General features: G+C 41.4%; 2 protein-coding genes across 2 annotated transcripts in view; both read left to right on the plus strand.

The window, feature by feature from the left end:
- Positions 1 to 17,350, plus strand: part of LOC129823946 (xenotropic and polytropic retrovirus receptor 1 homolog) — a 46,527-nt gene extending 29,177 nt beyond the window's left edge. The window contains exons 5-14 of the mRNA XM_055883079.1: positions 6,300 to 6,449; positions 6,568 to 6,733; positions 7,017 to 7,204; positions 7,612 to 7,791; positions 8,035 to 8,197; positions 8,889 to 9,089; positions 9,537 to 9,703; positions 11,989 to 12,128; positions 13,184 to 13,405; positions 13,584 to 17,350. Of these exons, the coding sequence (XP_055739054.1) occupies positions 6,300 to 6,449; positions 6,568 to 6,733; positions 7,017 to 7,204; positions 7,612 to 7,791; positions 8,035 to 8,197; positions 8,889 to 9,089; positions 9,537 to 9,703; positions 11,989 to 12,128; positions 13,184 to 13,405; positions 13,584 to 13,638 (1,632 nt within the window). The 3' untranslated portion in view covers positions 13,639 to 17,350. The remainder of the gene's footprint in view (positions 1 to 6,299; positions 6,450 to 6,567; positions 6,734 to 7,016; positions 7,205 to 7,611; positions 7,792 to 8,034; positions 8,198 to 8,888; positions 9,090 to 9,536; positions 9,704 to 11,988; positions 12,129 to 13,183; positions 13,406 to 13,583) is intronic.
- A 1,012-nt stretch (positions 17,351 to 18,362) lies between these two features.
- LOC129823947 (alpha-tocopherol transfer protein-like) lies at positions 18,363 to 23,889 on the plus strand. Its single transcript, XM_055883081.1, has 5 exons — positions 18,363 to 18,711; positions 20,089 to 20,242; positions 20,662 to 20,855; positions 21,377 to 21,487; positions 21,721 to 23,889. Exons 1-5 carry the CDS (start codon positions 18,508 to 18,510, stop codon positions 21,949 to 21,951), a joined length of 894 nt encoding a protein of 297 aa, XP_055739056.1. The 5' UTR covers positions 18,363 to 18,507; the 3' UTR covers positions 21,952 to 23,889.
- The last annotated feature ends 695 nt before the right edge of the window (positions 23,890 to 24,584 follow it).

Genomic DNA, 24,584 nt, shown 5'->3' on the forward strand with positions numbered 1-24,584 from the left:
AGACACCAACGTCAAATACCTAATTACTCATCATAAAACATTTCTGAAAAATACATAGTGTACAGCAAATGAAAGACAGGCATCTTGTGATTCCAGCCAATATTTCCGATTTATTAAGTGTTTTACAGCGAAAACACAATATAGCGTTATATTAGCTTACCACAATAGCCAGAAACACAAGCCATTTCCCAGTAGCAAAAGTTAGCGATCGTAACAAACAAGCAAAAGATATATAATTTTTGACTAATCTTGATATGCTTCATCAGATGACAGTCCTATAACATCAGGTTATACATACACTTATGTTTTGTTCGAAAATGTGCATATTTAGAGCTGAAATCAGTGGTTATACATTGTGCTAATGTAGCTACTTTTTCCCACAACGTCCGGATATTTTTCTGACACTTTTTCTGACACATATATTCTGACCAAATAGCTATTCATAAACATAACTAAAAAATACATGTTGTATAGGAAATGATAGATCCATTAATTCTTAATGAAATCGCCGTGTTAGAATTCTAATAATAACTTCATTACGACATACAGCTTCGGTATAGCTAGAGAGTACCCAAAAGCTGGGCGCCAACGACTAGTTCACATGTACGACAGATATATGAAATAGCATCATAAAATGTTTCCTACTTTTGCTGATCTTTCATCAGAATGTTGGACAAGGGGTCCTTTGTCAAGAACAATCGTTGTTTGGATTTAGAACGGCCTCTTTCCCTCTCGATTTAGCAAGCACACTAGCCAAGTGGCACAAATCTCTCCATGTCAACAAACGGAAGAGAACGGAACATGGCAAAACTCCCGAAAAAATTTCAATAATCTGATTAAACTATATTGAAAAAACATACTTTACGATGATATGGTCACATGTATCAAATAAAATCAAAGCCGGAGATAGTAGTCGCCTATAACGAAAGCTTTTCATAAGGCAATCCCCGGTTCCTTCTCGCGCCTTCCTGAAAACAGGAAATGGGTGACAAGTCATTCCAAGAGGATTTATTCCACTTCAGACCAAGATAAACACTCCATTTCTTCTCTCACCGCCTCTTGACATCCAGGGGAAGGTGTATGACGTGCATGTATACTAATACGTATCATGCCCATTTATAGGCAGGACCTAGAACAGAGCCTCGATTTCAGACTTTCCACTTCCTGGTCAGGAAGTTTGTGCCAAATGAGTTCTGTTTTACTCACAGATATAATTCAAACGGTTTTAGAAAGTAGAGAGTGTTTTCTATCCAATAGTAATAATAATAGGCATATTGTACGAGCAAGAATTGAGTACGAGGCCGTTTGAAATGGGCACCTTTTATCTGGCTACTCAATACTGCCCCTGCAGCCCAAACAGGTAAAAAAAAAATATATATATATTTTTTTACACCTTTATTTAACTAGGCAAGTCAGTTAACACATTCTTATTTTCAATGACGGCCTAGGAACGGTGGGTTAACTGCCTTGTTCAGGGGCAGAACGACAGATTTTTACCTTGTCAGCTCAGGGATTCAATCTTGCAACCTTACGGTTAACTAGTCCAACGCTCTAACCACCTGCTTTACATTGCACTCCACGAGGAGCCTGCCTGTTACGCGAATGCAGTAAGAAGCCAAGGTAAGTTGCTAGCTAGCATTAAACTTATCTTATAAAAAACAATCAATCAATCAATCATAATCACTAGTTAACTACACATGGTTGATGATATTACTAGTTTATCTAGCGTTTCCTGCTTTGCATATAATCGATGCGGTGCGCATTCGCGAAACAGGACTGTCGTTGCTCCAATGTGTACCTAACCATAAACATCAATGCCTTTCTTAAAATCAATACACAAGTATATATTTTTAAACCTGCATATTTAGTTAATATTGCCTGCTAACATGCTTTCTTAACTAGGGAATTGTGTCACTTCTCTTGCAACAGAGTCAGGGTATATGCAGCAGTTTGGGCCGCCTGGCTCGTTGCAAACTGTGTGAAGACTATTTCTTCCTAACAAAGACAGCCAACTTCGCCAAACGGGGGATGATTTAACAAAAGCGCATTTGCGAAAAAAGCACAATCGTTGCACAACTGTACCTAACGATAAACATCAATGTCTTTCTTAAAATTAATACACAGAAGTATTGATTTTTAAACCTGCATATTTAGCTAAAAGAAATCCAGGTTAGCAGGCAATATTAACCAGGTGAAATTGTGTCACTTCTCTCGCGTTTATTGCACGCAGAGTCAGGGTATATGCAACAGTTTGGCACGTTGCGAACTAATTTGCCAGAATTTTACTTAATTATGACATAACTTTGAAGGTTGTGCAATGTAACAGGAATATTTAGACTTATGGATGCCACCGTTAGATAAAATACGGAACTGTTCCGTATTTCACTGAAAGAATAAACGTTTTGTTTTCGAGATTATAGTTTCTGGATTCGACCATATTAATGACCTATGTTATAATTAAGTCTATGATTTGATAGAGCAGTCTGACTGAGTGATGGTAGGCAGCGAAAACCTTGTGAAGACTTACAGAAAATGTTTGACCATTGCCAACAAAGGGTATATAACAAAGTATTGAGATAAATAACAAAAGTTTATCTCAATACTTTGTTATATACCCTTTGTTGGTAATGACAGAGGTCAAACGTTTTCTGTAAGTCTTCACAAGGTTTTCACACACTGTTGCTGGTATTTTGGCCCATTCCTCCATGCAGATCTCCTCTAGAGCAGTGATGTTTTGGGGCTGTTGCTGGGCAACACGGACTTTCAACTCCCTCCAAAGATTTTCTATGGGTTTGAGATCTGGAGACTGGCTAGGTCACTCCAGGACCTTGAAATGCTTCTCACGAAGCCACTCCTTCGTTGCCCGGGCGGTGTGTTTGGGATCATTGTCATGCTGAAAGACCCAGCCACATTTCATCTTCAATGCCCTTGCTGATGGAAGGAGGTTTTCACTCAAAATCTCACGATACATGGCCCCATGCATTCTTTCCTTTACACGGATCAGTCGTCCTGGTCCCTTTGCAGAAAAACAGCCCCAAAGCATGATGTTTCCACCCCCATGCTTCACAGTAGGTATGGTGTTCTTTGGATGCAACTCAGCATTCTTTGTCCTCCAAACACGACGAGTTGAGTTTACCAAAAAGTTCTATTTTGGTTTCATCTGACCATATGACATTCTCCCAATCTTCTTCTGGATCATCCAAATGCTCTCTAGCAAACTTCAGACGGGCCTGGACATGTACTGGCTTAAGCAGGGGGACACGTCTGGCACTGCAGGATTTGAGTCCCTGGCGGCGTAGTGTGTTACTGAGGGTAGGCTTTGTTACTTTGGTCCCAGCTCTCTGCAGGTCATTCACTAGTTCCCCCCGTGTGGTTCTGGGATTTTTGCTCACCGTTCTTGTGATCATTTTGACCCCACGGGGTGAGATCTTGCGTGGAGCCCCAGATCGAGGGAGATTATCAGTGGTCTTGTATGTCTTCCATTTCCTAATAATTGCTCCCACAGTTGATCTCTTCAAACCAAGCTGCTTACCTATTGCAGATTCAGTCTTCCCAGCCTGGTGCAGGTCTACAATTTTGTTTCTGGTGCCCTTTGACAGCTCTTTGGTCTTGGCCATAGTGGAGTTTGGAGTGTGACTGTTTGAGGTTGTGGACAGGTGTCTTTTATACTGATAACAAGTTCAAACAGGTGCCATTAATACAGGTAACGAGTGGAGGACAGAGGAGCCTCTTAAAGAAGAAGTTACAGGTCTGTGAGAGCCAGAAATCTTGCTTGTTTGTAGGTGACCAAATACTTATTTTCCACCATAATTTGCAAATAAATTCATTAAAAATCCTACAATGTGATTTCCTGGATTTGTTTTTCTCATTTTGTGTGTCATAGTTGAAGTGTACCTATGATGAAAATTACTTGCACAATTGGTGGCTGACTAAATACTTTTTTGCCCCACTGTATCTCATCAGCCACCTGGTGGACTCAGCCACCTGGATCTGAGGCTCTTTCCCCTATTGCCTACATCATCCTCCAAATCCCACCAACATCAGCCGCCTCCAGAGCGCAACTGGTCCTTGTTTGGGAACACACACACACACACACACACACCAAATCACGCAACAGGCTGACCAGTCTTATCACAGTGCCATACGTTTTGTCACCAAAGCCCCATATACTACGCACCACTGCGACCTGTATGCTCTCGTTGGCTGGTCCTCGCTACATATTTGTCGCCAAACCCACTGGCTCCAGGTCATCTGTAAGTCATTGCTAGGTAAAGCTCCGCCTTATGTCAGCTCACTAGTCACCATAGCAACACCCGTAGCACGCGCTCCAGCAGGTTTATTTCACTGGTCATCCCCAAAGTCAACACCCCCTTTGGCCACCTTTCCTTCCAGTTCTCTGCTGCCAATGACTGTAACGAATTGCAAAAATCACTGAAGATACCTCCCTCACTAACTTGAAGCCTCAGCTGTCAGAGCAGCTTACCGATTGCTGCAGCTGTACACAGCCCATCTGTAAATAGCCCATCCAACCAACTACCCACCTCCATGTTTTTGTTTTTCTGCTCATTTGCACACCAGTATTTCTACTTGAACATCCTCATCTGCACATATCAGTCCAGTATAAATTGCTAAATTGTAATTACTTCAACTTTTGGCCTATTTATTGCCTTACCTCCTTATTTTATTTGCACACACTGTATACATATTTTTTCTATTGTGTTATTGACTGTTCGTTTGTTTATTCCATGTGTAACTCTGTGTTTGTGGCGCACTGCTTTGCTTTATCTTGGCCAGGTTGCAGTTGTAAATGACAACTTGTTCTCAACTGGCCTACCTGGTTAAATAAAGGTGTAATAAATAAAAAATTAAAGGTGGACATTGAGGAGGTCCAGGGAGAAGACATGGAAGCCTGAGAGGAAGACAACCAAAGCTTTAGTTTCTAGACTATCATTTTACAGATGTATGTTGAAAACGTTTTTGGGAGATGCGATGGATCATTGGGCATCATTCAATATTCCCTTTCTTTTGTTGTTCAGTGAAATCATCCCATGTGAAGAGTCAACTCATTTAATTAAAGTTCAATTCGTAACTAAATAGTTTTTTAAATTTCTATTGGAAGGATTTAATTATTTGCAATATGTCTACTTATGATAAGGTAAAAGGTTTATGTTTGTCTCAATATGATATGGTAAATATATCCAATGCAAAAAAACATCATATTAATTTGCATTTTTCCGTTAATTCCCATATATTTCCGTTATTTCCCATATTCCCGTTAATTCCCACGGAAAGTTTCCACCTATGAATATTCCCCAAAATGTGCAACCCTAGTAATGACCATGCTGTTTAACCAGCTTCTTGATGTGCCACACTTGTGTCAGGTCGATGGATTATCTTGGCAACTAATTTGTGCACAAAATTTGAGAGAAATAAGCTTTTTGTGCATATGGAAAATATCTGGGATATTTTATTTCATCTCATGAAACATGGGACCAACACTTTACATGTTGAGTTTATATTTTTGTTCAGTGTCGAAGCACACAAGTAAATCTACGAGATTAATGACAAAAAGTACATGGATAAATGTTTTTTGGGAGTGATTCATTATTAATCGAGCGCAATCATTAGGTGAGACAAATGTTCAGCTGCCTCCTTTAAGGGCCGTAACCATGGTAACTTTCACACTTGCTTGTCTGTGATAAAAGAAATAATAAGACTGTGATGTCTTCCTAGCAGCAGAAAGTTGCAGCAAACTCTAATGTTGAAAAACAACCTAGCATGTGAACAAAACAATGTAACTTGCCAAAGAAAACACGAAGACAAAGTCACGTTTTAGTAGCCTTGTCAATTTGGCCAACTTCCACATATGGGCTTCGGATAAAAAAAAATATAATCCTAAATGTTGTGTGACCACCCTCCAATTTGGCTGGTGAAATAGACATTCTTACCCGCCAATGACGATCTACCTGCCTTTGGCGGGTGTTAATTTCCAACCCTGGATACTACCTTTAGATATCACCCCCTATACACTATTCCTGGTTACTACCTCATCCTGCTGCAGAACTACCAGCGTTAGTTACCAGCTCCTAAACACCAACCCTAGACATCCTACCGCTAAGCCTAACCTTGTTGTTTTGTGTCACCTGATAAATTGCAACAGGTTTTGTCATATCTGTTCAAGCAAATAATCTGGGAGACCCCTACTGATGGTCCAAAAAATATATCTGAGGGATCCGAAAAAGGAATCTGAGAGACCCCTACTTATAACCATTCAACTGTTTCTCCTCTCGTCTCCCCAGAATCTGAACTTCACAGGTTTCCGTAAAATCCTGAAGAAGCATGATAAGATCCTGGAGACGTCGCGGGGGGCCGACTGGCGCGTGGCCCATGTGGAGGTTGCCCCCTTCTACACCTGCAAGAAGATCACCCAGCTCATCTCTGAGACTGAGGTACTGGACAGCCATTTTGTTTCCCCTTCTTATCAATGAGAAGTATTGGCTCGTAGCAATGTACTATAATCATCTCAGTTTTTGTCTTTTAGCTGTGACACAATCTCTCTCCTCGCAGGCCCTGGTAACACAAGAGTTGGAGGGAGGAGACAGACAGCGAGCCATGAAGAGGCTACGAGTGCCACCACTGGGTGCTGCACAGCCTGCTCCGGCGTGGACCACCTTTAGGGTTGGGTTGTACTGTGGAGTCTTCCTAGTCCTCATGGTCACCGTCGTCATCACAGGTATAGCTGTCTTCCCTGCCTTTTCCCCTATTCTCCTCCTACCCTCTGTCTTACTGAAGCTGTAACACAGGTTTTAAACCATGTTGGTGTGAAACGCTTTACCATGTGAAAAGATTGGCTTGATAGTGAGATTTTCTACGTCCATTTTTCACATATCCCAATTCTCATTATTTCAAACAGGCCCTAGTCCTCTAGTTCAGGGTTTGATAGCTCAGTTATCGACAAAGTTGCCTTTGTGTAATTAATATGTTATGAATGTGTTATTAACCGTCCTGCCCGCTAGCTGCGGTTGTGATAGAGAATGCCAACGTGTGGCCACTGGTGAGGATCTACCGCGGCGGCTTCCTGCTGATCGAGTTCCTCTTCCTGTTGGGCATCAACACGTACGGCTGGCGCCAGGCAGGGGTTAACCACGTGCTTATCTTCGAGCTCAACCCACGCAACAACCTCTCCCACCAGCACCTCTTTGAGGTAGGAGTTTGGGCCTCTATACAGTGGTTGGATACTGATTGTGTTTTATTCATACAGCCATGGATATTAGTTGTAACTATGTGTTTGTTTGTGTTCACATTTATTGTCGTGTTACTGAATCTTTTATTTTCACATTAGTATCAAGTAATTTTTTTGAATTATCTTTCTCTCTCCCCTTATCTCTCGCTCTCTCTCCCCCATCTCTCTACCCCTATCTCTCTCTCTCTCTTTCTCCACCTATCTCTCGCTCTCTTTCTTTGTCTCAAATTTAAACTAGCTTTATTGATATGAAATTAGCAATCAACTGTTGCCAAAGCAATAAGCAGTAGAATGGAATGACACAGTAATAGATTGAAAATGCAATCAAATTCCAACACCAATTAACCTCTCTTCTCTCCTCCACATAGATTGCTGGTTTCCTGGGGGTGCTGTGGTGTGTGAGCATCCTTTCCTGTCTGTTTTCCAAATCCATTCTGGTGCCCATGCAGGCCAACCCGCTGGTCCTCTACGGCTTCTTCTTACTCTTCCTCATCAACCCCTTCAAGACCCTCTACTACAAGTCACGCTTCTGGCTCCTCAAACTGCTGGTGAGACGCTCAGAAAGCTGCTGAACATGTCTGAATGTACTTGGCATCATGATGGGGGAAAAATATTGACATTTGATGTTGCCAAGTGGTGTATTCTGTATCCTGATCAGTAATATATAGTTATCTATTTTCCTCTGTCTCTCTCTCTGTTTCCCTCTCTTTCTCTCTCTCTGTTTCCTTCTCTCTATTTCCCTCTCTGCCCCCCCTCTACTTTTCCCATATTCCTCCCTCCCTCTCCTCCAGTTCCGTGTGGTGACAGCCCCGTTCCACAGGGTAGAGTTTGCAGACTTCTGGCTGGCTGACCAGCTCAACTCTCTAGGGGTGGTTCTGATGGACCTAGAGTACCTCATCTGTTTCTACAGCTTCGAGCTCGACTGGAAGCAACAGGACGGGCTGTTGCAGGACAGTAAGCAATGGATACACACACATACACATGCCAACATACAAGCACGGAGACACAAATACACACTCCAAGCTCCATTGAAAATAAGCTTGTTAGAGTTTCAGACCTTCAATCGGGGCTTTTCTTATTTCTGATGGTTACTTTTATTTTTCTCTCCTCCTTTGTCCCTCTCTCCTTTCTCTGTCTGTATATATCTCTTTCTCACACACAACTAAACACAACACAACTCAACACAGCCTTATCCAAACACACAAAGCTCAGCCAAAACAAGCCTACAGCCTGATCTAGCCCACACTAAACATACCCTCAAGACTTTCGTCCAAACAAACATAGCCTAGTCCACACACACATAATGCAAACACAACAAACATTATCCAGTCCAAACAAACATACACACCACCACCACCTAACCCTGTTCCAACACATGTTTTATCACGTTTATGTTATTGATTGCATGGGTGAGAAGTGTTGGAGTCAACTCCATTTTAAACTCAAGTCATTTGTGTATATTAAATTGCATTCCTATAAAGAAAATGTCTAATTCATCCAAAGGGGAATTTCAATGGAACATATTCGGCGGATTTTATTGGTTGACTGATAATCATTGTGATAGATGGAAGCATGTGTCACTCCTACTCATATACCGTGCACATGATTTGATCTGTTCATTTCTAATCAATGTGTATTATGATAGGTGGAGGCGTGTGTCACTCCTACTCGTACGGTGTGCGGGCCGTGATCCAGTGTCTACCGGCGTGGTTCCGCTTCGTGCAGTGTCTGCGCCGTTACCGTGACTCCAAACGGGCTTTCCCTCACCTGGTCAACGCCGGGAAATACTCTACCACTTTCTTCGTGGTCACCTTCGCTGCCCTGTACAGCACTCACAAAGAGAATTGTGAGTGTCGTGATACTGTATTGTACTAGTGTACTCCTCAGACATTAGTACAGTTACAAAGGGATGGTATATTACTGGAAACTTTAGAAGTTTACCAGTAAAGTACTGGAATTTTGGTTTCTTTCAAGGATTTTATATAATCTAGCACAAGATATCTAGTGGCTCTTTTGGGTACCTCAGATTATCACTGGTGTATTTAATAATCTTTGGCCCTCTGTGTGACCTTATCACATGTCAAATATATCAAATAATTGAATAAGATTATAGACTTTTTGAAAATGTTTGACAAAGCTGAAAAACATTATCCTAAATATAAGCCTTCAACTTAGTGAATACCATTGGTGTTTAATGAGGGTGAAACAATGTTTACACACTTATTAATTTGACCTTGTCAATATGTTTGTGTTTTCAATATTTTGGTGTCAAATTGGTATGCCTCTCTCTTAGCTGCGAGTCACAACGAAGCTAAGATCTTCTTCTACCTGCTGATTGGCTGTTCCATAGTCAGTTCCTGTTACACCCTGGTGTGGGACCTGAAGATGGACTGGGGCCTGTTTGACCGAAACGCAGGCGATAACACCTTACTCCGAGAGGAGATCGTCTACCCCCAGAAAGTTAGTATGCACCTTTGGGGGGAAAAAGCTATACCAACCAAAATGTTAAATATTGATTTAATCATCTATGAACAAAAATATAAATGCAACATGCAACAATTTCAAAGATTTTACTGGGTTACAGTTAATATATCAGGAAATAATTGAATTAGGCCCTAATCTATGGATTTCACATCACTGGGAATAGAGATATGCATCTGTTGGTCACAGATACATAAAAAAACAAAGTAGGGGTGTGGATCAGAAAACCAGTCAGTATCTGGTTTGACCACCATTTGACTCATGCAGCACAACACATCTCCTTTGCATAGAGTTGATCAGTGGCCTGTGGAATATTGTCCCACTCCTCTTCAATGGCTGTGCGAAGTTGCTGGATATTGTCGTGAACTGTCGTACACGTACACAATTGTCGTGAGCTGTCGTACACGTCAATCCAGAGCATCCCAAACATGCTCAATGACATGTCTGGTGAGTATGCAGGTCATGGAATAACTGGAACATTTTCAGCTTCCAGGAATTGTGTACAGATCCTTGGGACATGGGGCCGTGCGTTATCATGCTGAAACATGATGTGATGGCAGCAGATGAATGGCACGACAATGGGCCTCAGGATCTCATCACAATATCTCTGTGCATTCAAATTGCCACCAATAAAATGCAATTGTGTTCGTTGTCCGTAGCTTTTTCCTGCCCATATCATAACCCCACCGCACCATGGGCTACGCTGTTCACAATGTTGACATCAGCACACCGCTGTATGGCCCACAAGACGCCACACACGTGGTCTGTGGTTGTGAGGCCGGTTGGACATTCTGCCAAATTCTTTTTCAAATAAATTGATAGAAATATGCTTTTTGTGCGATTGGAAAATGTCTGTCTGGGATCTTTTGTTTCAGCTCATGAAACATGGGACCAACACTTTACATGTTGCGTTTATATTTTTGTTCAATATATATACACTACCGTTCAAAAGTTTGGGGTCACTTAGAAATGTCCTTGTTTTTGAAAGAAAAGCAATTTTTCCCCCCATTTTAATAACATCAAATTGATAAGAAATACAGTGTAGATAGACATTGTTAATGTTGTAAATGACTTGTAGCTGGAAACGGCAGATTTTTATTTTAATGGAATATCTACATAGGCGTACAGAGGCCTATTATCAGCAACCATCACTCCTGTGTTCCAATGGCACATTGTGTTAGCTAATCCAAGTTTATCATTTTAAAAGGCTAATTGATCATTAGAAATCCCTTTTGCAATTATGTTAGCACAGCCGAAAACTGTTGTGCTGATTTAAAGAAGCAATGAAACTGGCCTTCTGTAGACTAGTTGAGTATCAGAAGCATCAGCATTTATGGGTTTGATTACAGGCCCAAAATGGCTAGAAACAAAACTTTCTTCTGAAACTCATCAGTCTATTCTTGTTCTGAGAAATGAAGGCTATTCCATGCGAGAAATTGCCAAGAAACTGAAGATCCCGTACAACGCTGTGTACTACTCCCTTCACAGAACAGCGCAAAATGGCTCTAACCAGAAATAAAAACAGGAGTGGGAGGCCCCGGTGCACAACTGAGCAGGAAGACAAGTACATTAGAGTGTCTAGTGTGAGGCGTCTGTTTCTCAAAAGTCTTCAACTGGCAGCTTCATCAAATAGTACCCGCAAAACACCCGTCTCAAAGTCAACAGCGAAGAGGCAACTCCGGGATGCTGGCCTTCTAGGCAGAGTTCCTCTGTCCAGTGTCTGTGTTATTTTGCCCAGCTTAATCTTTTCTTTTTATTGGCCAGTCTGAGATATGGCTTTTTCTTTGCAACTCTGCCTAGAAGGCCAGCATCCCGGAGTTGCCTCTTCGCTGTTGACGTTGAGACTGGTGTTTTGCGGGTACTATTTGATGAAGCTGATCAATTAGCGTTTTAAAACGATAAACTTGGATTAGCTAACACGACGTGCCATTGGAACACAGGAGTGATGGTTGCTGATAATGGGCTCTGTAGATATTCCCTAAAAAATCTGCCGTTTCCAGCTACAATAGTCATTTACAACATTAACAATGTCTACACTATTTCTGATCAATTTTATGTTATTTTAATGGACAAAAAATGTATTTCAAAAACAAGGACATTTCTACGTGACCCCAAACCTTTGTGTGTGTGTGTATATTGTTGGGGAAAGCCTATGCCTCAAAGAGGAACAGAGAAGTGTCTGATAATGTAGTAAATCATCCTAAAAATATTTTCAGGCCCATTATTTCAGAAGGTTTGTATGTGATTATTTGATGTGTGTTCAGGCCTACTACTACTGTGCCATACTGGAGGATGTGTTGCTACGTTTTGCCTGGACGATACCCCTCTCCCTGAGCACAGTCAGTGGGATACCCTCTGCTGCAGACATCCTGGCCACCATCCTAGCCCCTCTAGAGGTCTTCAGGTGAGAACAGACTACATCTCTCTACCTCGCTCTACATCTCTCTACATCTCTCTACCTCGCTCTACCTCGCTCTACATCTCTCTACCTCGCTCTACATCTCTCTACCTCGCTCTACATCGCTCTACCTCGCTCTACATCGCTCTACCTCCCCCTCTCTCACTCAATTAAATTCAAAGGGCTTTATTTGCATGGGAAATATATGTTGACATTGCCAAAGCAAGTGAAATAAACAATAAAAAATGAACAGACATTTTAAAATGTCATTATGGCTATGTACAGTGTTATAATGATGTGCAAATATTTAAAGTAAAAAAAGGAACGTAAATAAACATAAATATGGGTTGTATTTACAATGACGTTTGTTCTTCACTCGTTGCCCTTTTCGTGTGGTATTTCACCCAGTAGATATGGGAGTTTATCAAAATTGGATTTGTTTTGGAGTTCTTTGTGGGTCTGTGTAATCTTAGGGAAATATCTGTCTCTAATATGGTCAAACATTTGGTTAGGAAGTGCATCTGTTTCCACCTCATTTTGTGGGCAGTGCGCACATAAGCCCGTCTTCTCTTGAGCGCCAGGTCTGCCTACGGCGGCCTCTCAATAGCAAGGCCATGCTCACTGAGTCTGTACATTGTCAAAGCTTTCCTTAATCTTGAGTCAGTCACAGTGGTCAGGTGTTCTGCTACTGTGTACTCTCTGTTTAGGGCCAAATAGCATTCCTCTCTCTGTCGTTCTCTCTCTGTCGTTCTCTCTGTCTCGTGTTCTATATTTTCTTTGCATTCTCTCTTCTTTTCACTTTATTTCTCCCTACCCTCTGTCTCTCAAACACCCTTTTTCTTTGACAATATCTTATTTCCTGTAAATGGACATTTCAGGGCTGACTACTATTGTGGTGACCTCTAGGTAGAGCTCTTTCTCCTGAAGATTTTAAAAGGCAAACATTTAGCCACTAAATACCTCAAGGACATTTCATACATAATTCTCTCTTCCCATACGAACATTGAAACACCTCAACAATATTTCACTTGCTATTCTCTTCCTCCCCCTCTCCACTGCAGACGTTTTGTCTGGAACTTCTTCCGTCTGGAGAACGAGCACCTGAATAACTGTGGTGAGTTCCGAGCTGTGAGGGACATCTCAGTGGCTCCACTGAACGCTGACGACCAGACGCTGCTGGAGCAGATGATGGACCAGGAGGATGGAGTCCGGAACCGCCTAGGCAAGAAGAACTGGAAACGCTCCTACAGCATGTCTCTGAGACGGCCTCGCCTCGCTTCCCAGTACGGTTATAGAAGAGCTACACACACACATTGGCATGCATACACACCCACACAAAGCTACAGCATGTCCCTAAGACGGCCTCGCCTTGCTTCCCAGTACGGTAATAACATACACACCTTATATAAAACTTATGGCTGTGTTGCCCTCTACTAAACTTTCTCTCTCTCTCCCTCTCAGGACCAAGACCCGGGACACCAAAGTTCTCATCGAGGACACTGACGAGGACACCTGACATCAGGCCAGACCCATTGCATCCATAGCATGGGTTCAGAACCTCTTTAAAGGACCACGCCCCTCCTAGGAGCACGCCCCCTGACCCCCTTCCTCCCCCATCAATCAGTCGATCGATCGTTTGATTGACCTGCCCCCTTGTCAGCTTCTCCAATCAGTCCATCACAGAGCTGCCTATCTGCACCTTACATGTATTGACATAAACACACACACACACACACACACACACACACACACACACACACACACACACACACACACACACACAGAGAGAGAGGGAGTACAAAGACATGAATATAGGAGTAGGTAGAGGAACAAAATATTACACACACACCTTGGAACAGCTACTTTTAAGCCACTTTGTTTTTGTTACATTCATGGACCATTTAGTACTGAGTTGACGTCACCCATTATTTTTCAGATTCATGGGAAAGAGACGAAACAACAAGACTGTACATGTTGATGTAGATATCAGGAAGAACAAACGGGTGGACTAACTTTTGATTTCAAGATGGCTAATCAGAAATGATCGAATTTAAAAAAAACACAGAGAGCGTTGGACTCTGAACAGTGATTGCAGAGGAGTGTCTGATCAGTCTGGTTCTTTGACTTCCTCATTCCATGTTTTTATGAACATGATGATGAAGATGACTATATATTAATGTGGCTGTTCTTTCCATGTGCTATAAGTTCTTCCACGAATACCTTGGTTCTTATTTTATTTTGTTGAATGTACATTTAATTGTTATTTATGCGAGGGGAGAGATGCCTAAAACATTTTGGGAGTGATTTTTTTAAATTAAAAGCAAAATGGGTGTTTCTGATTTGAAATGGCTTCTAAAGTGTATGCCTGACGTTGCCCATAAGAACTGTTCCAGGACCTGTTGGGGATTGGGATTCATTCTAATGGTTAAGTGGGTCGGCCTGAATATAAGTCTGATCAGAGACCAATGTTTTTAGGCCATCTCTTCCTATAAAAGGACTTTGTATGTTCAAAAACCCTCAGGAGGCTGCGATGTAGACAATTCTCTTAAAACAAGCCACACCCTTCGCTGTCTTCAGAACCTTCCAATCTGGGTTAACTATAACATTATGTTTACTTTCATGCCAAATCTAGTCTTTTGTCTTTTTAGATACCAGTGTGAGCTAATGCAGTATCTCAGTAAGCTGTGTGAGAATGGCAGGATTTTCTACTATCGTTATATCGCTTGCTCTTCTCAGAGCTAGCCAAATATCTGCAACATTCCATTGAGAGCTGGACTGTGCTTCCACGGCACGCCTCCGTAAGTCACATAGCACAGCAGATATAAATAGAATCTATAGAAGATATTTCACTATTATCAGCTCTCACTTTTTCTTGCTCGTGTGACATGAGTTGTCAGGTCACATGGTCAGGAGAAAATCAGAGCCCTACTCACTTTTTAATATATACCTTCTGTTCTAGACATCCTAGTTCTATCTGCGTTGCTTCGCAGTCTTGTGTCCACTAAGCAGCATAACGCAGATCTCTGTTGTCAACTTCAGTTTATCCATCTTTAGGGCCCTGTGGTGTTCGTGATCCGTTCCATTCCATTAGATCTCAGGGCAGCACACCCAATGCCAGTTAGGAGTCAGGTGTATGTCTGGGGGTGTGCAGGGATTGGCCTCTTCACCAACCAATCATCTCCATTCTGATCCACCCATCCTGATGTCCACTTCCTGGGTGTGTAGCGTCTTTTTTTTTTTTTTACTAGATAACAAATTAATATTTTCAGTGAAATTAAATTATAAAACATCATTAGATTTCTGCTACAGAGGAATATAAGTCATTCCATCCATTCAATAGTTTTTATTCGTTCCTAGCTTGAACACTTCTCACTTTGGGTCATTTGTTGAATGTATCGTTCTGTTAGTAATTCCAGCCAACAAACACGATGTGTGTGCGTTCTCACATTTAGTCCTGAAGAGAAGTGTCTGTGACTCACCTAAGGAGTCTTTAATATTAGAATGCATTCAATGCATATTCTCAGTTCTAATGAAGGCAAAAGCTTCATTAGAACTAGAGCTTCATTAAGCTACTCTTACTGAGTAAACACAATTTCCTAGAATTCCTGCCTCTCCCAAAAGCCACCTGAGGGTTTTAACCCCCATTGTGTGCCCTGGTAGATTTACTAACCCTGTAAAGATATAAGCAATCATTTAGGGCAGAATCCTAACTTGATATGCCCGGATAACTCGTCTCCCATTGACATTAATGCACAATATTCAAAGGTTTGAGTTAACCCAGGTGTATCTCAGGTTAGGATTTTGGCCCATACTTCTTTAAGTTCAAGCTGCATTTCGTAGTGTAGAGGTCAACCACAATAGTGATTGTGGAAAGCCTGATGGAGCTTAAATGTCTGGGGGAACTTGTCTTAAATAATGTGATGAAGAAGATAACCACATAAAGACAACATGGTGTTCGATTTGTGGCTCCATCCGAAATAACATCCTATTCCCAATATAGGGCACTTATTTTTAACTTAGGGTACTATATAGGCAATAGGGTGCCATTTCAGATATGTCCCTGGGATGGTTGAGCTTTCTTGTCGACCATGTCATGACCAGCTCAAAGGGAGCCGACCTCGGAGGCTCTTAGACTTGAATGGAGCTGGTTAGCAATAACAGCCATGCATTATCCCTGTAATAAGTCATAAGTATAAAGTGATGTTTGCAGCAGAGGGAGGAGGGACCCCAGTGCCTCAGGGCAAACTGTTGGTTTTCATACGGCCTCAGTGTGTTGTAGATCAAATAGTTCCTATTTAACTAGTCACCTCATCTGAATGATTTGCCAGAAATGCACTTTAGCTGCTAAAAAGAACCATAGTAGACACAGAATAAACAGAAACGCAGAAGCTGGGGCCCAATGAGAACTAGTAACAATTCAACACACTGTGCACCTTGGGTCCCCCGCCCCTTGAAAAGATTGTGATGGTCACCTGTTGTTACTTTTTTTTAAATATTGTGGTCTCTACAGGTCTGGAGACTGTACCACCTAGGTCAACCAATGAACCTAGTGGGGGAAATAGAGAATATCTGTATCCTTTTGTTACATTCCTAAAGTAACATCTCACCCTTGAGAGAGTGAGCTGGAGGGCCCACACACACACATACAAAGCCTTGTAAATATTAATGCACATTCTCTCTAAAGTGCTTACACACACCCTGCTTACAATTATACCCTGTACACACACCCAAACACCTTGCTTGGAGTATGTTCCAGCTATGAATGCTAAGGGTGGAGTTGCACTGGACCTGTCTCCCTGTCGCTTCTCATTGGATCACTTGATCTCTTAGAGCTGTCACTCAAATAGATCCTCCTATGGAAGAAGAGTGGAACCTACTGTACCAAAAGCCTGGACCAAAACAAAGCTCTTTAGAAAGTTACCGTGTTTCCCTTCTGCCTAGAACGCTATAAAGACTGAAAAAACCCAAGTGAAGGAAGGGCCCTGTATGAACTATATGAAACGGACTGTTGCCCATGTCCCATATGTCTCGCCAGCGTTGTGTTTTTATGTTCCGTTTTTTTAACATGCTCGCCCTATGTACTGTCATCATACCCTGTACCCCTGGTCACTGTAACTACTACCTTAAGAGTACTCCTCATGCATTTGGCATTCGATGCTAACTGAGGTGCCTGGATCGACTCCCTGTCCCTGTTACATGGTTTTTGAGTTTAAAAAAAAGTCAACACATATCTGTACTTGTAGCTGTTTATTTCCTCTTTATCCATTCTCTTCCACTATTTCTTTGTCCTGCAGGTAGCGCTTTTCTATGACCTTTAGATGGCATTCTATTCCATAATGTTAGAATGTAGCTGGCCTAATGGTGAGAACATTTTGCTATATATTTGGGTTATTTTGCATAGGGAGGTGTCAAAGAAATGTATTCTTATAGCTTACTCAAAGTAATAGACAACGTTTCTTGCCCATGCTTGGCAGGCTGAAACTTTTTTAATAGGTGTAAGAGAAATTCTATGAAATATTGTAATATTTGAATACTTTCCTCTGTTTACCAAGTTTAGGCAAGGGCAAGCCACAAATTTGATTTGGCACAAAAAATATGCCCATGCCTAGACGTCCGCTATCAAATGTGGTCAATACGACACCGCCCTTTCGTGGAAGAACGTTGAAACACTTTATAACAATGGATACACTTAGTCTAGAAAAAATAACATTTTACAGCCCGTTTGTAGCGTACAATCTATAGTATTTCATTCCGTTTAGGGAGTGATGCATGCGGTCTAAGGCACTGCATCTTTATGCTTGAGGCGTCACTACTGATACCCAGGTTCGATTCCAGGCTGTATCACAACCGGCCGTGATTGGGAGTCCCATAGGGCGGCGCACAATTTGCCCAGCGTCGTCCGGGTTTGGCCGGTATAGGTCGTCAATGTAAATAATAATTTGTTCTTAATAACTGACTTGCCTAGTTAAATAAAATGTATAGACGACACTAACTTGCCTTATTTAAGTGTTTGATTTGTAGCATAATGGAACAATTTATTTAGTCTAATAGCTGAAACATTTCTCAAGTCGCTGGACTAATTTTTCCACTGTCTTGCCCTACTGCCACGTATCATGGCAGTGGACTTTAGGTCGACAAGAACTTGAAAACATAGTTTTACCCCTGACCAGTAAAATGCTGTACAGCCTTGTTTTCGTCGACACGCGCTAAAAGTATTTGCCTTGTTGTACAGAGGTGAGTAAGTGAGCCGCGTGCGTGTTGACGAGCGAGACTATTTCAGTAGCCTATTCAGATTGCGCCGAAGGAAATTTCTTCATTCTCCTTTATGTCAATTGAGTAATTTACTTTTGTGTGTGATGGGCGTGAAATGTGATACAGTACCGACATGAAGTCCGGAGAGGACACGGATTACGAGGGAGACCTAAATAGTTTGCCCGACGACTCCAACTTTGTCAAACCTTATTTATTAGAACTGAGACAGAGGGCACAGAAAGACATCATCGACCCGCAGCAAAGCTTGAATTGGTCCGAAAGTTTTCTAATAAAGTTTCTGCGAGCGAGAGACTTTAATGTTGAGCTGTCACTGAAGGTTGGTATCTCGGTGGGTTAAAGATATTGAGATGTTGCCCAGCTAGCACGTTGGTTCCTTGGAAGTTGTGGGAACGTACGTTTTTGGTATCCCATTGGTTCTGGGAACGAAGCCGTAAGTGCTCTGACCGGTAAAACTGAAAACGTTTTAAATGTTCTGAAAACAGAAATTAAAATTTCGCCTATTGATAGAGTTATTTTTTTAGATTGCAGGGAGGTTCTGAGAATGTTTTACTATGGTTCCCTGAACATTTTCCTAGAAGGTTTTATGAACTTTCTGAGAATGGAAATTATAGATTATTTGAAGATAATTAATGTTCTGATAACATGTTTCAATAACTCAGTAAAACTGATAGCCTAGTTGAACTATTTTGAACTCCCAGCACAGATGGGACACATGGAAATTAATTTGCTACGGCATTAATCATGCAACCATTTATGTTTTTGTAGCATGTGTTTTTTCTGAAAAGTTTCCTTTAGGGTTTAAAAAACATGACTTTAAATAGAACCATGATAATCTGTAGAAAATGTTAAGCTGAAGTACTGAAATTCCCAAAGAAGAATGTTGTTTCTTAATGTTCTCAGAAAACTATTTGAGAATTACTTTAAATAAAACCTTGATGTAGAAACCTAGAGGAAACATTATGCTGAAGTACTGAAATTCCCATCTAAGAAACATAGTTCTCAGAACGTTATGTGGTTATCCTGCACCATTTCCAGAAAATTGTGTGGAAGGTTGTATGCAAAATAACCATAAGACTAAGCTTAAAGAAACATGGTTCTCAGAACGTTATGTGCTAGCTGGGTTTCGATGCCAATCGCACTTGTTTAGAACTTGGACTCAGACTGTTTGTCACTGAAAGAAAGTTGGGTCCATGCCAACTGGAGTAACGGGGAAAATAAACTATTTGGGCCACAGGTTGTCGCTATGTGAGGAAGTTTTAAACGACCAGATTGCAGCACATGCATAGATAATGTCAAAAAGCATGTCAAAAAATAAATGTTGCTTTGCATTAGTTGAACGTTTTGGACCTCTCCAAACCTAACATTCACTGTAGGATAGGCAATGCAGGCATAGGTTTATAGGAGAGTGAATTATTTTGTATCATTAATGGGTTAAACACTTGGGTTACTTAGTGTAAGTTAATGTTGGTATGTGTCTTAACTGCATTCAACAAAATGTGTGGCATAGTTCATGCCTGTAGCCCTGTATCCTGTTCATAGCCTACAAATGTCAGTCAGTGCACATAGGTTTGGAAAACATTTACCAGCTTGGCACTTAAGTGCCCACACAGCCTGACATGATTTGCCAGGCTGACAGCTGGCTGAGGGTCCTCTGTTGCAATCCCCAAAATATGTATTTTCTTTCTATCTATAGCTACTTGTTAATTACCAGCGTTGGAGGAGAGAGTGCCCAGAGATCAGTGCCAACCTGCAGCCGTCCTCTGTCCTGGGACTCCTCCAGAATAACTACCATGGAGTGCTGAGGGACCGGGACCTCAGCGGCAGCAGAGTGCTCATCTATAGAATCGGTTAGTTCTCACCTCTACGGTCTCATAGGGTGTGGTCTGGGTGTCAGGCAAGGCAAGCGGTACCATTGCATAACACCACCTAAAATGTGCTTTGAACATAAATCAAAAGGAATAATCTGCTCATGGCTGTGTAAAAGGCTATGTAAGGAGATGGAATACTCTTCAATATAGTATACTCTATAGTAGGGATATTGAACTCTTAACATATGAGGTCTGGAGCACTGCTGGTTTTCTGTTCTACCTGATAATGAAATGCACCCACCTGGTGTCCCAGGTCTAAATCAGTCCCTGATTAGAGGGGAATACGTTTTTTTTTAAGCAGTGGAACTGGCTTCGAGGTCAAGATTTGAATTTGAGGGCTATCTATAGGGTGTCATTTGATATGTTGTCATTTGAGATGCATTGGCTTTTCTCCTCAGGCCAGTGGAACCCCAAAGACTTCACAGTGTACGAGGTGTTCCGTGTCAGTCTGATCACATCTGAGCTGATCGTCCAGGAGACGGAGACCCAGAGGAATGGACTAAAAGCCATTTTTGACATGCAGGGATGGTGCTTCGCTCACGCCCTCCAGATCAACCCCTCCCTGGCCAAGAGGATCTCCTCTGTGCTCACGGTAGGTTATCTGTTGAACTGGGTCATGCCCTTTAGGACACTCAACATTTTCAACTACTGTTTTAATGGGCCCGTCCGCTGGTTTGAGAAATAATCTTTGTATGATAAGTGTTAGAATACATGATCAGTAATTGTAAAGGTCTAAGGATAAGGTTAGTTCTGGATCCAGAGTTGCAGAAATCTCATGTGTTACTCTTACAGAATATAGCTATACACAATAGCTATACTGTAAGTCTGTAATAATACTGTACTAAAGGTAGAATCAGCAAGATGATGTAGATGCACAAAGTAAACAACAGTAATTAGTCAATATCCGCAACAACTAAGAGCGTTGTAGTGTGAGGCTGAACTTCTCCTCTGTTGTAGTGGGAAGCACACCCGTGCACATGCACAGATACTTTGTGTGACTGTGTGAGAGCAAAGTGTTGCATCCCGCTCATCTCAATATCTGCGGTGCTGCTCGTTGCAACATCATCTAGCTGAGTGTACCTTTAAGCCTCTGTTTAAATGTGATCTCCTCAGGACTCATTCCCTCTGAAGGTGCGAGGAATCCATCTGATCAACGAGCCCATATTCTTCAGACCCGTCTTCGCCATGCTCCGCCCATTTCTGCCTGATAAGATTAAACAGCGGGTCAGTCGCCATGCTTCATCATTCACGTTCTTGCACTGACTCTTGTTTCACCTGGATACATCTCTTTCATACATTTAACAGGAGTGATGGAGTTGATGTTAGCGACCTTCGATGTTGTTTAGAGCAGGTCCTTATAACCCATGATGATGATGTCTCTGATGATAGTGACAACAATGTTGATCATGACGGCAGTGATACTAATTCATGTCAATGCCCTCCTGTCTTACTCCTAGATCCACATGCATGGCAGCACCTTCAAAGAGACTCTGAGGGATTTCTTCTCTGAAGACATCCTCCCCCAGGAGTACGGGGGCAGCGGTCCCTCCATGGAAGAGGTGTGTCAGGAGTGGACCTCCCACATCCTGCAGTCTGAGGAACTCCTCACCCAGCTCTCCATCTACCCTGCAGGAGATGAGGTCACCTCTGACCCAGAACCTGACAGCCAGTCTGCCTACAGCTCCTGAATTCCCATAGACTACACATCCCAGAGTGCATCTCACTGACCAACCACACAACTCGTAGCATCCTTCTGAAGTCCAATTCCAATTTCTTATTCCTTCCTTCACCTTCTTTTTTAAGGGAAGTCCAATCGATATGGTTGGGGTGCACAACTTGAGCTCTCGGTCCAAGATTGTCTGCTAGTTTTGAGTTTACATGAGTATCCTGTTTATTTATTTAAAATTTTTACCAGTAGTCGATGAAAAGATAGGATGATGACGAGGGATGCTCGGTAGGAGCTAGTGCTCAAAATAGTATAATAACACATTGTGTTTAAGTAATAACACATTGGAATTGGGCCTAGACTACTTTTCTCCATCTCATCTGTTTTATAGGTTTTGCAAACATTTATATTATTGGGACGGCAGGTAGCCTAGCGGGTGGGAGCGTTGGGCCAGTAACTGAAAGGTTGCTGGATCGAATCCCAGAGCTGACAAGGTAAAAAATGTCATTCTGCCCCTGAGCAAGGCAGTTAACGCACTGTTCCCCGGGTGCAAAAGTGTTGATTTAAGGCAGCCCTCCGCAGCTCTCTGATTGAGGGGTTGGGTTAAATGCGGAAGACACATTTCAGTTGAATGCGTTCAGTTGTAAGACTGACTAGGTATCCCCCTTTACTCAACCAACTGTCTGCTACCATAATGTGTTAAAACAAAAGGCAAGATTAAAGACATATTTTAGCTATTTGTACAATTCTGTGAATGTCTACTGTAGTAGTGAAGTATATTTTTATACAATGATTGGTGTTTTAATTAATTACGAAGATGAAGTGCTTAGTTCTTTACTCAAATCAGTATAAGCTGAGCCAGCCTGTTCTTGGAAAGATCCGTTAACCCAGATTGATAATACAAGATAGCAAAAATCCCTGAATATCTTTTGTCCAGTCTGTAGTAGCAAACTCAGAGGAAATTGATTCAGTTCTTTGTTGTTTTGTCTTTTTCTCACAGAAGATTATGAAAGAAAGGTGTCCTCAGAAATGTTCACATTGTAGCAAAATTGGAGAGATTTAAAAAAATGACAATGTTTTCAACATCTCTCTCGCTCAGATGAGAGAAGTGCTAAATACGTCTCTGTATGTTATTACAGAATCTCTAGTCCAGTGGAGGCTGCTGAGGGGAGGACGGCACATAATGGAGTCAATGGAATGGTACCAAACACATCAAACGCGTGGTTTGCATGTGGTTGATACTATTCCATTGACTCCATTCCAGCCATTGTTAAGAACTGCCCTCCCTTCAGCAGCATCCACTGCTCAAGTCCATTCCCTGTCTTTATGTGAAACAGTCCAAAGATCTCAAAGCCGTCGACAGGGGCAGTGTGTTGAGCTTAGTTAGGTTCTCTCACAACATTGTGTTGAGCCTGGCTGGGATCTTTCTCAGTCTACTGTGTTGATTTTGGCTGGGCTCTCTCCCCTCCTGACCTTGGGCCCTCAGTAAACTCAGTAAACAAGCACTCTGTCCATGGTTGAGGAGATTTCATCACATTTGGATGGCTTGATTTAATAATGTTCAGTTATGCTTCATTTGTGTCCATTTGTTTGGAGTTTAGGAGCAAGACGAGCAAAATTATTTTTGATGAAGTGCCTCTTTGTGTTTCTCTTGATATTCTACTTGAGGCATGTTGGAACACATTGCTTGCTACATCTTTATGACCAATATCATTGCATTGAGGAAATGTGAACATACCAGTAATTTTAAAGAACTTTTGTAAGCTTTGCGTCATTCAGTGGTTCCTGATAGACCGTCATCTTGCTTCCTCATATGGCAAAGATTTACTTTTCCTACTATTATTAGCTATTGGAATAGTACTGTAATTAAACAACTTGCACTATTAAAAGTTTACTAAACCGCTGTAATTGAATGCCCTATAGAAGGTGAATATTTTATTAAAATATCTAATTAATATTACCCTCGTTGTCTTGACATTTGTAAATGTTTTAAAAATACTTTAAAGTACTACTTAAGTAGTTTTTTGGAGTATCTGTACTTTACCATTTATATGTTTTACAACTTTTACTTCACTACATTTCTAAAGAAAATAATGTACTTTTTACTCCATACGTCATCTTGCTTCCCTGAAACCCAAAAGCACTTGTTACATTTTGAATGCTTAGCAGGACAGGACAATTGTCTAATTCACACTCTTATCAGGAGAACATCTCTGGTCATCCCTACTGCCTGTGATCTGGCGGACTCACTAAAAACACATTTTTAATTTGTAAATTATGTCTGGGTGTTGGAGTGTGCCTCTGGCTAGCCGTAAATTTAAAAAACAAGAAAATGGTGCTATCTGGTTTGCTTAATATAAAGAATTTGAAATTATTATTATTATCAAATACTTTTAGACTTTTACTCAAGTAGTATTTTACTGGGTGACTTTTACTTGAATTATTTTCTGTTCAAGTATCTTTACTTTTACTCAAGTATGACAATTTTGTACTTTTTCCACCACTGCTTGTTCTTACCAATTATATTTTAACTTCCAGGTTTTCAGAATTTCAGTCTATGCCCTCTGCTCTAATCGATAGAAATACATAGAAGTGGGAAGGAAAGCAACGCATGAGTCTATTACCATGTATTTATCTAGTTATTTTATGAAAATT

Source organism: Salvelinus fontinalis, chromosome 26 (genome assembly GCF_029448725.1).
Source record: "Salvelinus fontinalis isolate EN_2023a chromosome 26, ASM2944872v1, whole genome shotgun sequence".
In the NCBI taxonomy this organism is placed as follows: Eukaryota; Metazoa; Chordata; class Actinopteri; order Salmoniformes; family Salmonidae; genus Salvelinus; species Salvelinus fontinalis.